Here is a 13079-nt window from a genome sequence, read left to right on the forward strand (position 1 = left end):
GGCACGCCTGTGACAGTGGCAATAAAAGCATAATCTCTGGGAAGTTCGTTGTCTCGTGCGTTGAGGTCTTGCTCTCAGAAAACTCATTGTCAAAAGACCAATGCCAGTATTCGAGTGTTTGGAGGAGCCTATATTGGCTTTGAGTCAGCTTGGAGGGGTCATAGCCCTCATGTTCGCACTGCTGGCGCTACGCTGCACTATGTGGATTTTAGCCGCTTTCTTCAGCATGGCGGGCTCGTTTTGGGGCAGGTCTACCAAACTGGATTTGGCAAGCATGAATCGCAGATCGTAGAGGGGATACATGGGTACTCTTTGATCACATTGCAATTAGAGAGATCTGATGAGACTAGAACTTGTCGTATCTGTCTTCTGCATATGCTTGAAAGTCACAGATGGTAGCTCCACCGTATAGCGTGCCTTTTGCATCCGCTTGATGGACGATGAGTAATACCCCGATCGGATGGTCAGCTCCTCTTCACCGTATCATTATGTCCTCTCCATTCGTGGTGCCAGCGTCGAATAACACCAAAGCTACACGAGCAGCCTAGCGATCCCATTTTTCCCGCCCTACTGCCTTCGCCATCTTCGCCATCCAATTCGAGGACTTCGCTAATACGTCCAACTCAGCTTTGCCTTCAGTTTTGTAGTGCATTTCGACCATCTCTTTCGCGACTGCAGAGACAGCAGCCCAATGAACTGCCTTTATGAGCAATCCATGCTTGCAATTGTGGCGCTTGGCGCTGTGCAACAAGGCTTCATTTATCTTCTCATCGATGTCGGACTCGAATATTGACTCGTTTTCGTATAAGGCTTTGGTTGCGAACAACAAGTCCAAGACGAAGTCCACGGCTCTATGCTTGTCGTCGACTTGATCAAGGGTGTCGATAACTTTGCGCTCGCCTGACACAAAGACGGGTTTGGGGGCCATGTGGAAAAGGACGACATCTTGATGGATTGGACAGGTATTGTTGTCTTCCAAGTGTTCAGCGAGACAATCACTGCAATACACTCCTTGGCAGGTATGTGATTCGCTTTGTATACGGCTGATCTCATCCACTGCTGCACCGCTGCATTAGCAATCGAAAATAAGAAGATGTCCGAACTTTGTCCTTACATGTGAAGGTTGCTTCGCATATGTCACAGACGACGTCTTTGATGCTCTGCTGGATGAACGTCTCGCGGTCCTTCAACGGCGTGTCCATGGTCTTGGTGCGCGCGGGGCCGGAGGTGTAAGTAATCAGGTAGGCAAAAGGCAGGCGTTGTTTGTATCTCGTAAGTCTTGGCACCCATAGTGTCATCAACGGTGAAGGCGCGGCAGCGATTTCGTGGTGAGTGTGAAATTGGCCCAATGCGGTAAGAGCGCGCAAACGGCTTTGCTCAGCGCCAAATTACTAAGAAGCGGCGGTAACTGTATAGTAGTAGACTATCGTGAGGCTTTGATACAGGAAGAAAATATTAACGGTACCGCCGCATGTACGACTACAGTTATCGGGCGTCTTCGACTCGCAAACAAGAAAGAGTACTCGGCTTTGGTACAGAGCGCGCAAAGCAGGTGATAGAGCTGACCGAAAGCTTCCTAGACGTTTTACTCCGCCGAATCCGCCATCGACATATCATCGTCGCCATCTTCAACATCTGACGCCTCATCATCTGATGGTTCATCACCTGACACCTCATGTTCCGATTCTTCGTCTCCAATCTGCCATTCCAACACGCTCTCGACGTTGTACAAGTAGAATCTAAGCTGCATTCCTATTAGTGGAACATAGCTCCCATTCCTATAGTGTTCTCGCACCATCCTCTGAGCTTGTTCCCTGATTCCAGGCCAATGGTCACTGAATATAAAGAAACCAGGAACCATCCTAGCGTTGATATGCTCTTCAATGTCAGAGTCGTAAATGACCTGATATCGTTCGTAGAGCCTGTACATGGCACGCCACATGTTCTTGACGAATGTCTTGGCCGGCTTCCAGGTCTGGATCTGGTGAGCCATTGTATAATGCGGGCCTACTATGTCTCGTGCTCCTTCGACAAATTCGGGCTTGTCGATTTTGGAGAACAGCTGTTCTCTGCAGATGGGACAGGTGTTGTGGTTGTCCTGGTCGGATTTTATCCATTGGGTCAGACATTCTATTCCGAACGTGTGTTGGCAATTCGTTGTCTTGATGGATGCTGCTTGATGTTCCGTATCAAATGGCTCTGTACAGATAGCGCATTTGTCGTGGACGACGAGGTTGTCCCTGAGAAAGTCGCGGCGCGAAGGTAAGTTTGTGTTTCGTGGTGTCATGGTTTCGCCCTTTGGTGATACACTATCGTTGGGAGCGGATGTGGTGCGATGGAAGTTTTGTGGATTGAGAACAAAACACCAGCCGACTTATAGACGGCAGTGGCGACTGAAGCATGAATGTTGAATAAATGCGGGGGACACTAAGCCGGATGAACGTTGGTGTTGCACTAGTAGTGACTTTGTACCTAGGTACATTGACCGGATTACCACCGCTACTTCATTCAACTGACGTTCACATGACAGGGACGACATCATGAAAAGCATGGCAGCTGCTGGTTCAACAAGCTGAAGCTCCAGTGAACGAGGGTTTCAGCGGCGACGGTCATCTTCCCATAGACGGTTTGGCGGCAAAGAGAAGACAGTCTTCAGCTCCCTATGTTCAAGAGTGTCGATCGAAGGGCGCGATGGATGTAAAAGCGATGAGCCTTTCCTGGCCGGCATAGCAGGTCGAAGAGTCGGAAAGTCGACTGACGCATCCCACCCATGTGTCCCTCTGAACACGGGGGCAGCATGGACAGGAGTGATATCAGCCACAGGCTTGACATCCGGCGATGATGGGTGCAGCAGTGTCGACTGCTTCCGCGGCTTGCGTCTGTCTCCATGACTACGAGGTGATATTGATCTGGCGCCGGTAGTCATTGCGCTGCTTCTCCTTCGCACAGACGTGACACCACGCTCTGACTCAAGCCATATCGTATCCTTGAACGGAGCGATTATAGAGTCAATCGAAGCCCGTCGTAGGAACTCTTGCTTGAGATTCGGATTCCAGCTCGATCTGCGCTTCAACGATGTGCGATGACGCACATGGCCACGTTTGCGTTCCGCGAGGTGTCTCGTTGGCGCTTTTGGTGGTACTGTCGTTTTGGGCGATAGCGGTGGCGAGGGAGGATATGCGTCGAGATTGGGTTCTTCATCTTCTTTGGTGAACGTCGTGCCCTGGAAGTACGAGGCTTCGGTGTCTTGCTCGTGGCGGGTAGGTGTTATGGATGGGCTACCTTCTCCGCGCTTCGCTATTCCTCCTCTCCGTCCATTCGGCCTAGACCCGCTAAGTTCTCGGGAAAGGGTCTGATAAACGAGGTCGCCGTTGTGCATTTCGAGAACTGTAGTGTTTTCTGTTGTAAAGATAGGTTGCGCCTGATAAGATTAGGTAGACAAAGCGTCGAGTGATTGCGCCAAAGATATTTACGTCTTCAGTGTCTGTTGTAAAGTATGCGTTTGGGGCTGACAAGTACAGGGAGTCCAAAAAGGCGGTGCAGAGGCGGTGACTCGAGTTTTCTATATAATGACATGGTTGGAGCACGGTTGTTGTTGTGAAGCGCGGGCTTTCGCCCATGGTTAGTGCACTGTATGTACAACCGTTGGTACAGTCAATTACCGACACGCACGCACTCCAAACTTTGAATACCGAAAAACAAAAACTTGTTCGACTGAGAAGCCGACCTTTTTCGTTAAAATGGCTTTAGTATGATTTATCATGTCTTTTATCCGGTTCATGGGGAAGATGAAGCCTTCAAAGGTTGCCTGTGTTGCATGGATGGTATATTTACTCGCGCGCGGGTACGTCAACCGAGTCAAACCCATGGCCGGGGCATGACGTTGCTTCTGTAGGGCTGACCGGTTGGTAGACCCTGCTTGCAATATTGACGCCCTGTGCGGGTCTGGAACGGACCGATAAATGCGCCCGATCGTTGTGCCCTGCATGTTTTGTTCTCTCAGCGGTTCTCGTGGTGTCAGTCTCTGTAAATGAAGCGTTCAAAATACGTCCATCTCCTGGGTGACACGCTTCCCAAACCAGTCGACCAATTCGTCGCCGCCGCCTTCATTCTTGCCGCTGAAGAAGTCTGTCATACGCATGTCGTTGCCGTCATCTTCAGCAGGCCAGTCAATAGCGACATCCGCTTTTTTCCCTTCCAGTAGCTCTTTCGCAGTTCCCCACGAAAAGCGCGTCTCGCTACCCCAGCCAAAGAAAGGGTCCATATTCTGCTTCAGCCAGGTCGTTGTCCGCGCGTCTGATGGGTATCCAGAGCCCCAAGCCACCTTGACTTCGGCATCTTCGTTCGCCGCTGTGTTGCGCTTCTGGTAGGGCTCGTAGCAAACATCTAGGGCCGCGTCACGGGTGACTTTGGCGCATACTGATGCTGCACTGACGACGGGGTATAGGCTGTCAGCTTTCTTCGCGACTGTGATTCGTATCGTGGGCCAGATCCTCTCTAGTTTCTTCTGATAGATTTCTGGTCTGCCAATTGTGTCGATGTAGATCTCCTTGACGTTGACGCCTTGTGCCAGCACTCCCTTGATCAGGTCGATTGTCGCATCCATGGCTTGCGCATTGAGGTTGTATACATTTGGGGACAGCATGTGCGCTGAGATGTCTTGTGCAGACATTACGCGTGTTGCCCATCCACCAGCTTCGTAGAGATCTGAGCCCTGGGTGCACAGTTTGCGCATCAGGTTCGAGCGGACTTCGGGAGTCAAGACTTTTGAATCGTCAAAGTGGTGCGTTTCGGCGAGAAGGGAATGGTGGAGTTCAATCGGTAGGTAAAAGAGGGCATACACCATCGGGCCTGTATGCGTTAGGGATGAAGAAGACTTTCACAGGAGCCTAGTACCTAGGACTGGACCTCGTCCAGCCTCATCGACACCTAGCACGACTTCTCCAGACATGTCATCTGCGACCTGCTTGGGTATGGGCGAGAAGTGCGAATATGACTTCCCGCCAAGAATGCCTGATTTGGATATTGAAGGTGCCATGAAGACATCTGAAGGTGGTGTTTCCAGCTCAATGTCTTGGGTGTCCATCTGAACATCTTCTTGTGGTTCTGCCATGGTTTCCGTCGTCTGTTTTAGCGGCTGAGGTCGTGTGGGCGATGTTGTGTGTCGTTGTGGTAAAGTGGTCGATTGAGTGAGACGCGACGCGTTCCTCGGCGGTTTGGACGCGACTCACCGATACGCTAGCGATGTGAATGGCACCGGCACACCTGCACCACGGCAAAGCCCACACACACCTTATGCGTAGGGCACGGCACAGTGCATGCAGTTTTCTACGCTTTTCCCCCAAACCTACTGTAAAGGGTTGGTTCGCACCGGCAAGTCATGTTCGTACCACCACACAAAGCGTTTCGCTGCATGAGTGCCGCCGAGGCCAGCACATTTCTTCCCGGGGGCCGCATGCAGTGTGTGATGGGTGTGGTACTTCCTAGCACAACACGCTAAAGTTGCGAATTCTCACACACAGGATTCCATTAAACTTATTTCACGGTATTGTAGATCGTCTTGCTCACGCCGCTTCTGAGACTCTCTTGTACCCAATTCGGCAATCCCCTCAGCATGCTGACCTTGCCCGCAGCGCTTGGTAAGATGATCTGGCCACCGCTGCAGCTCATGATTTGTCCGACAATTGCATCGGCAACAGCAGTCGGCTCAAGAATGGGAGAACCTCGCCTCTTGAGTTCCTGCTCCACAGGTTCTATCAAAGGTGTACGGACCCAATTAGGGTGTATGGAAGTCATGAGAACGTTTGGGCTGTTGTAGTGGTGCTTGAGTTCCTGGGTGAGCGCTAACTTGGGTCAGCATACTGCAGCTAAGAGATGGGACAAGGAACATACTTTCGTGGAAGCTTAGAATAGCCGCCTTCGTCGCTGTATAATCTGCCAGGCCAGCGACACCGATGAAGCTTGCCGTGCTTGCGATCGTCACGATATGGCCCTTGTTGTGTCGGAGCATGTCTGGCAGGAAAGCTTTGGTGGTGTACCAGTTGCTGAGGACGTTTACATCGAAGATCTTTCGGAGGTACGCGTCGGACGTAGTGAGGATGGTGTGGGATGCCAGAAGCCCTGCATTATTGATGAGGATGGTAGGTGCCCCCATCGTTTCTTTGACCTTCTCGGCGACTGAGTAGACTTCAGAGGAGTCGGTGATGTCACACTTGAAGAACTTGAGGCCGGCGTCTGTCGTCTTCGTTAGTACCAGGCAGCTCAGCGTAGTGAGTATTCATGTGTCTTACATCCTTGCAAACTTGGAGGCAATTGCTGAATGTCTAGCACTGCCACTCTGATTCCCTTGTTGATCAACCTCTTCACTACCAGCTCTCCAATACCACTGCAGCCTCCTGTGATGACTGCGACCTCCCGGCTCCAGTTCCATCTCGCCTTTTCACTTCGCAATCTGCCTGCGTTCAGGGCAACATGATTAAGCTGCTTGTTGACGACTCTTGCTGTTCCAGCTATCAGGCACCACTTCAAAGCCTTCACGAGCTGTGCATAGCGAAACGGGTCCCGAAGTGCGCGGATCCGAGTAGTAAGTTGGCTGCGAAGTTGTGTAGGCCCTTTCGTCAATACCCACAGTAGAGCAGCCGTGACTAGAGGGTTGAGTGTGATATGGCCAGCGGTTGTTCCAGCGATATTAAAAACGTGTTGCAGTAACTTCGACATATCTACGTTTGCATCCAATGTACGAAAGTCAGAGTGCGCAACCTGAGCATTCCATCGGAATTGTCACTTATGCATGATCTCCAGGTCTATATAGCGCGCTGCGGGTCCGATCGCGTCAAAAGAGGGGACCATACGACGCCAAATGTGTCTAATTGAGCGGACTTGGAGCCGACGACGTCGCAGCCTCGGCTTCGCATTCTCTTGTGCTTGTGCAACTAGACATTGTAAGAAAGTTTCGTTCGAATAGAGGAGTACCAAGTAAGCTCTAGGGAAAAGATTGCAAGACTCTTTACTTGTAGGCAGCCTTACAGGGCACTTGCATGAAAGTGTACAAGTGCTTCAGTGTGTAGGCATGCGGACCAGCAGAGCCACCAAGATTGCTAAACCAAAATGCGCGTTTACTATCTGTGGTAGAACATGACGTGCCTCGCAAAATCATTTCTTTTTCTTCATTGCAACCTGGATCATCCTTCGAAGAACGCAGCCACTTCGGTGACAATGCACACCCCGTTGTGCAGTCACTGGCACCCTGCATCTGTCTCCGAGGCTATTCTGCAGGAATGCTGTGGAGGGTGGCAAATAGGAACGGCAGGCGCAGACGTGCATTGCTTCTCGGGTGCAGAGGTCCGATAGCGTGGCTACCTGATTGGTCGATGGCACACGTGTTGCTGCTTCCTGCTTCGACAAACTTTATGAGGAAGTCGCAAGTAACAGCCTGCCAACCAGACATGAATTGCGCTCGATGCCTCTGGATGCGTTACTTCCTCTGGCCATGTTACATACAGGAGCGCCGCTTTGGCCTGCTTTTAGCCGGTTCCACGAAGCCCACCCTGATCCCCCTGCTGATTGGCGGATGCAAGGCGCGTGCGGGGAAATGCCTGGTTCTCTATTCTGAAACGAGAGCGGTCAGGCCCATCTAACCGCATCGGCTGCATGGGAGAACGAGGCGCCTCATTTATAAAGATCGCCATTGTCGCAAAGAGATGGGCATTTGGTGAGATGCAAGGCCAGGGAATCCAACAAGAGTCGGTCGATGTCGCCTACCGATAAATAAACCAAACCTTCGGTAGCAGAAGACAGTCAGAGACACACTCAGTCCTCCTGCACGACATGTCTACCAGAATGGCGCGGCACGCGTAGCGGCATACGTCGGTGTTTGAGACGATCGATGCCCCGCCAGTCCTTCGGCCGTGGAAGCTACACTGCCCCTCCTAGTACTTATTGCGGTACTACTAGATGCTGCAACCCTGACTGGCTGGGGGACTCTTGGGCGAAGAGCTGCCGGATGACGTGAGGGCATTGCGCACCGCCCGCCGGCATCTCCATCCCACTCCAGGGGCCTGGAACGCGCTGTAGAGAAGCATTCAGAACCACGTTTGCCGCGCATATCGATTTAGAGTGGGCCGCGTTGGATAGCGGAAGGCTGTGACAGCTGCGTCAAAGGCTGGGACGACACACAGAAGGTGGGTTGCCAGATTCGATTAGCACCGCGTTCCGAAGCCATGACTACAACGTATGTTTAATCCTGGGATGCGATGCGCGTTTGCGTGCTAGATAGTCTCTACAGTAGCTGCGCATGTACAGTAGACAGCTGCGGGAGAACAGGAGGGTCCAAAACCTCAATTGGGCAGAGTACGCGACCAGCAGATGGGCAATATGTGCGGAATCCCACCCAGCACTAGTTGAGCGCCACATCGTCCCCTGATCAGTGATGGACCCTGAGCTTTCAAGTCCAACGCTCCACTCCCGCACCATCTATAGACTTGCTCTTTCGGCGCCTGAAGTTGAACTGTTGGCCAACCCTTCCAGACTTGCTCCGACTGTCCTTACCCACGACTCGTGCTGTGCATAGGCCATCGAGTGCGCGCTGCTGCGACCCGCACCACATCGACTTCCGTTCCTGCCTACGTACCGAGCCTCCAACCACGCTTCCGTCCCGACTCTGTACGACCACAAACAGCGAGCAGCGAGGGCAGCAAGGGCATTTGCCCCGTGTACGAATTATCTGTATGTAAATGCGCCTTCCGTGTCTCCAGCGAAGCGGTCGCGGCTGCCATGTGAACTTCACACCGCCCGCCAATCCCCCACACCAGCTCCCAGGGCAGTCGCGCTGACGTGACGGCAGTGTATTTCTAGTATTCTAGTCAGTATGGCCTACCAAGGCATGGGAGGAGGCAACGGCCTCAGATCCCCGCGCGAAGAGCAGTCGTTCCTTTCCCTGAATCGCGCCGCTCAGAACGGCGATGGCCGCGCGACCCTGCAGCGCCGCTTCACGACCAACAACATTCCGACCATGAGCACGCCTCTGTCGCCAATCGGACAACAACGTAGACAAGCGGCAGAGCCGGCCGAGTTTACTACAGCGGTATGTGGGCACTCTCGTACACGTAAGAGGCGGATGTTCAGTGTTGGGGCTCCGCGGCGCTTTGCATGTCGGTACTCAGTAGCTACCGCAGCCATGTCGGATATACTTGAAACGACATAAAGTGGCTGCGCTGGTAGAGCTGCTGTCCGTTAGCTATTATACATACGCGGTGACCAAGAATTCGGGCTAACGACCAATCCCAACAGACGTACCACAAGCTCCAAGTTGTAAGTCTACTTCACTGCGTCTTTCTGCGTCTCTCACTTGTCACCCACAAATCCTACTGGAAGTAAGATTGCAGTCGTTGCCAAGGCCACCTGTCCAGGCGACGCCCATATTGACCAACAATTGTCTTTTGCCTTTGTCTCTCCTACACAACAAAAGTCCGCCGCCTCTCCAAAAGCTAGCTTTGCTATCATTACTCCTGTACATTTCTCTGTCTCATTTGAGACCCTATTCCCTATCTATATCCTCATCTCTTCCCATCTCTTCCCATCTGCATCGTCTTACGTCACGAGCGACGCTGTTGCCTCACGACAAACGCGCTCAAACACCCTCGCCGGTCCGTGTGACCAGCTAACAGCTTGCTAGCTTGAGAGAAAACGGATCGAACACGAGTATCTCAAAGAAGCAAAACGGCGATTCGACGCTGAGATGGAGCTCCTCAACTTGCAAGCCCAGCACGGCGAGAGTGACACCAACCGATTCTCGGCTGATGCTCACTACGGCGGACCTGCGCATAGCCAGCCCACTACCCCGCCCGAGTACAACGAGAGCAACGGGTTCCCGTCCGCTTTGTCGCGTCCGAACCGTTTCAGCATGTCCAGTATCAACCCGGGTATGACCACACGCGGTAGCCGTGCCAACTCCCAGGTCACTTCCCCTCCCGCCAACTTCCAGAGCAACGGCAACTTGCCTTCGCACTCGATGCCAGGATCTCGTCGCAACTCTGAGGAGGAGCATGACGACTTCGAGAACGACGACTTTACTCCACTGAGTCCGGCCGCGCGCAAGTAAGTTGGCTCAGCACAACATCACCTCAAACACTGCTAACCCAAATAGGAGCAACCGCATGTCCATGCCCGTTACTAGAATGGACTACGGCAACCGCGGAAATCTTCCAGATGTGGGCTCGCTTCTTGGCCATATTGATACTGCCGGCTTCTTGTTTGGTGATGACGCATCAGCTGCCACTCAAGACCAGAAGGCTTTCCTGCAGATGGGTAATACCAAGGACGACTTTCCAGTCTTGGTCCGCCGTGATGGTGCTGGTAATGGTACGAACCTCTCTGCCTCTTCCGCTGCACTTGATTTGGCCCTTTCACAGTCCCCTGGCCCGGATGCTCAGTCCACTGCTTGGAACGGACACCGTCATCGTCAGGCTCAACAGTCCCTTCCTGCTAACACTTTCCGTAAAGCTTCTCAGATGGACGACTATGAGTCCGGTCGATCCAACGGCGCCGAGATCACTCCCAAGAACAACCGTCGCTCGGTGGAGTTCAGCTTCAGCCCCAAGAACAATGAGTCCAAGCGCTCCAGCTACGGTGGCCCGACCAACGGCATGCCCAAATTGACTCAGTCGTACTCTACAAACGACGTTCCGACCCTGAAGAATGGAGCGAACGGCGCCAATAGTATCGGTTTCACGCACTCGCAGCAGTTCCACAACCACAACGCTAGCCTTGGTCGCATTCCGTCAAATGTGCTGTCCAACCGTAACAGCCGCGATCTCTCACTCGGTAATCGCGAGTCTGAGTACCGTTCTCCGCAGTCAGGCTTGCACGCAAGCGCTGCACCTTTCGGTCCTGGTATGACTTCAGCTGCCAACGGCAACGGCGGAGTCTCGTCGACTGTCGGTTCACCAGCCATGTCACAGTACTCGAGTGTTTCCGCTGCCAACCCAGGATACTATGGATACGGCATGAACATGCTGAACGGTGCTTTGAATGGTCTCAACCTTGGAGGTGGGCCCGGTCCTCAGTACGGTGGACCCACTGCTTATGCTCCCAACGGCATGTACGGTAACGGACCGTCGCAGTACAACCCATACGCTACCTATGGCCCAGGTGGTCGTGTACAGGACAGCCAGGCTCGCGTCATTCAGAGCCGTCGTCTGCAGAACGACGCCAACAAGTACATGAACTACGATCTGAAGACCATGCCCCGTCACGAGATCTACAGTTTGTGCAAGGATCAGCATGGTTGTCGGTTTCTGCAGAAGAAGCTCGAGGAGCGCAACGCGGAGAACATCCAGATCATCTTTGATGAGACTGCCCCTCACGTCGTTGAACTCATGACTGATCCTTTCGGCAACTACCTCTGCCAGAAGTTACTAGAGTACTGCAACGATGAGCAGCGCAACACTCTTGTCCGCAACGCTTCCCCTGCGATGGTTCAGATCGCGTTCAATCAGCACGGCACTCGCGCTTTGCAGAAGATGATCGAGTTCATCTCCACCGATGATCAGGTATGTTACGACCCCCGGTATTCTCCCACTTCCGAGCTAATTCGTCCCCAGACTCAGATGATTATTCACGCATTATCTGGACAGGTCGTCGATCTCATCCAGGATCTGAACGGCAACCACGTCATTCAGAAGTGCCTGAACCACCTCAAGTCCGTGGAGGCCCAGTTCATCTTCGATGCTGTAGGCGAGAACTGCATCACTGTTGGTACCCACCGCCATGGATGCTGTGTTCTTCAGCGTTGCATTGATCACGCCGTCGGTTTCCAGAAGGTCGATTTGATCCGCAAGATCACTGCCCACAGCTTCCACCTTGTGCAGGATCCATTTGGCAACTACGTGGTTCAGTACATCCTCGACCTCAACGATGCGGCCTTCACGACCCCCATGTGCCAGGGCTTCCAGACCAAGATTTGCGAGTTGTCTAAGCAGAAGTTCAGTTCCAACGTCATCGAGAAGTGCATCCGCTGCGCTGAGCCGCACGTCAAGGGCATGATGATTGAGGAGTTGCTTGACGTCGAGCAGCTTGAGCAGCTCATGCGCGACTCTTACGGCAACTACGTTATCCAGACTGCACTCGAGTTTGCTCCCGCCGAGCTGTGCGTGCACCTGATCGAGGCCATGCGTCCGATTCTGCCATCCATCCGCCAGACCCCTTACGGTCGTCGCATCATGAGCAAGGTTAGCGAGCGCGAGAGCCGCCTGGCTGCCTACACTGGCCGTACTTCATCTGGTCAAGGTTCGCCCGGCGCTGGGCCAGGTTCTGAGTCGAGCTCGGTCTTCAACCAGGCCCCGGCACAGTACCAGCCTCCCAACGGTTCCTCTGGCTACCAGACACCCATGTATACTGCAACCGCAAACTATGGTCCGAGCATCATCTCACCTCAACCTCACCGCCAGCCGCACCGCTTGAGCAACCCGCACCACATGCACAACCCTGTTCAGGACAACCGCCAGGGCTACGCTGGCTACCAGCAGCAGCACCAGTACGGCATCCCTCAGGCCAACGGCGGCAACGGCAGCTGGTTCTAGAAGAGCCAAGCGGTCAACGAGGTTATGATTTGACGAGCTACGGTCTGTCCAAAAGCACATCACTACGCAACATGCTTACCAGTAGAGTACACTGGTGTTGGCGTTGTCATTTTGATGGTTTGATCTTTCTTCCATGTATCGGTCCTGTCTGTCTGATTGGGCGGATCGATCTTGTATAGTACGACTACACGAGCATCATCGCGCGGCCTAGGCAGCATTCGGCATATTCGGCGTACGGATCTGGGCTACACGGCGTTCTTCCCTTCCCCCTTCATTGATTGTATTCTATCCCTTCATTTCCCCCAGCCATCACTTGTCTTCACGATACGGCACCTTGGTGCACTAAAAGGAACGTTTCAGCATGAGCACGAAAACGAACAGCACGAGCACTGTCGCCGTATGGGCGGCCTCTTCATTTTCATCTACCCCTTGCAATGGCACTTGCCGTGAGCCTGGAGCTAGGTGGCAAGTCTATGTACATGAATACAGGATCATATTCCA

At 53.0% G+C, this 13079-nt stretch overlaps 3 protein-coding genes across 3 annotated transcripts; 1 reads left to right on the plus strand and 2 right to left on the minus strand.

Moving 5' to 3' along the window:
* Positions 1 to 4039: 4039 nt before the first annotated feature.
* On the minus strand, positions 4040 to 5113 carry J4E90_007451 (uncharacterized protein; the record flags this gene model as incomplete). Its single annotated transcript, XM_051436988.1, has 2 exons — positions 4040 to 4851; positions 4897 to 5113. 2 exons carry the CDS (start codon positions 5111 to 5113, stop codon positions 4040 to 4042), a joined length of 1029 nt encoding a protein of 342 aa, XP_051288734.1.
* Positions 5114 to 5535: 422 nt separating this feature from the next.
* Positions 5536 to 6717, minus strand: J4E90_007452 (uncharacterized protein; the record flags this gene model as incomplete). Its single annotated transcript, XM_051436989.1, has 3 exons — positions 5536 to 5843; positions 5893 to 6234; positions 6291 to 6717. 3 exons carry the CDS (start codon positions 6715 to 6717, stop codon positions 5536 to 5538), a joined length of 1077 nt encoding a protein of 358 aa, XP_051288735.1.
* A 2149-nt stretch (positions 6718 to 8866) lies between these two features.
* J4E90_007453 (uncharacterized protein) lies at positions 8867 to 12578 on the plus strand (the record flags this gene model as incomplete). The annotated part of the gene is made up of 5 exons (XM_051436990.1): positions 8867 to 9082; positions 9289 to 9309; positions 9674 to 10095; positions 10145 to 11549; positions 11601 to 12578. 5 exons carry the CDS (start codon positions 8867 to 8869, stop codon positions 12576 to 12578), a joined length of 3042 nt encoding a protein of 1013 aa, XP_051288736.1.
* Between the last annotated feature and the right edge of the window lie 501 nt (positions 12579 to 13079).

Source organism: Alternaria incomplexa (genome assembly GCF_024043165.1).
Source record: "Alternaria incomplexa strain BMP 0042 chromosome Unknown scaffold_11, whole genome shotgun sequence".
Lineage (NCBI taxonomy): Eukaryota > Fungi > Ascomycota > Dothideomycetes > Pleosporales > Pleosporaceae > Alternaria > Alternaria incomplexa.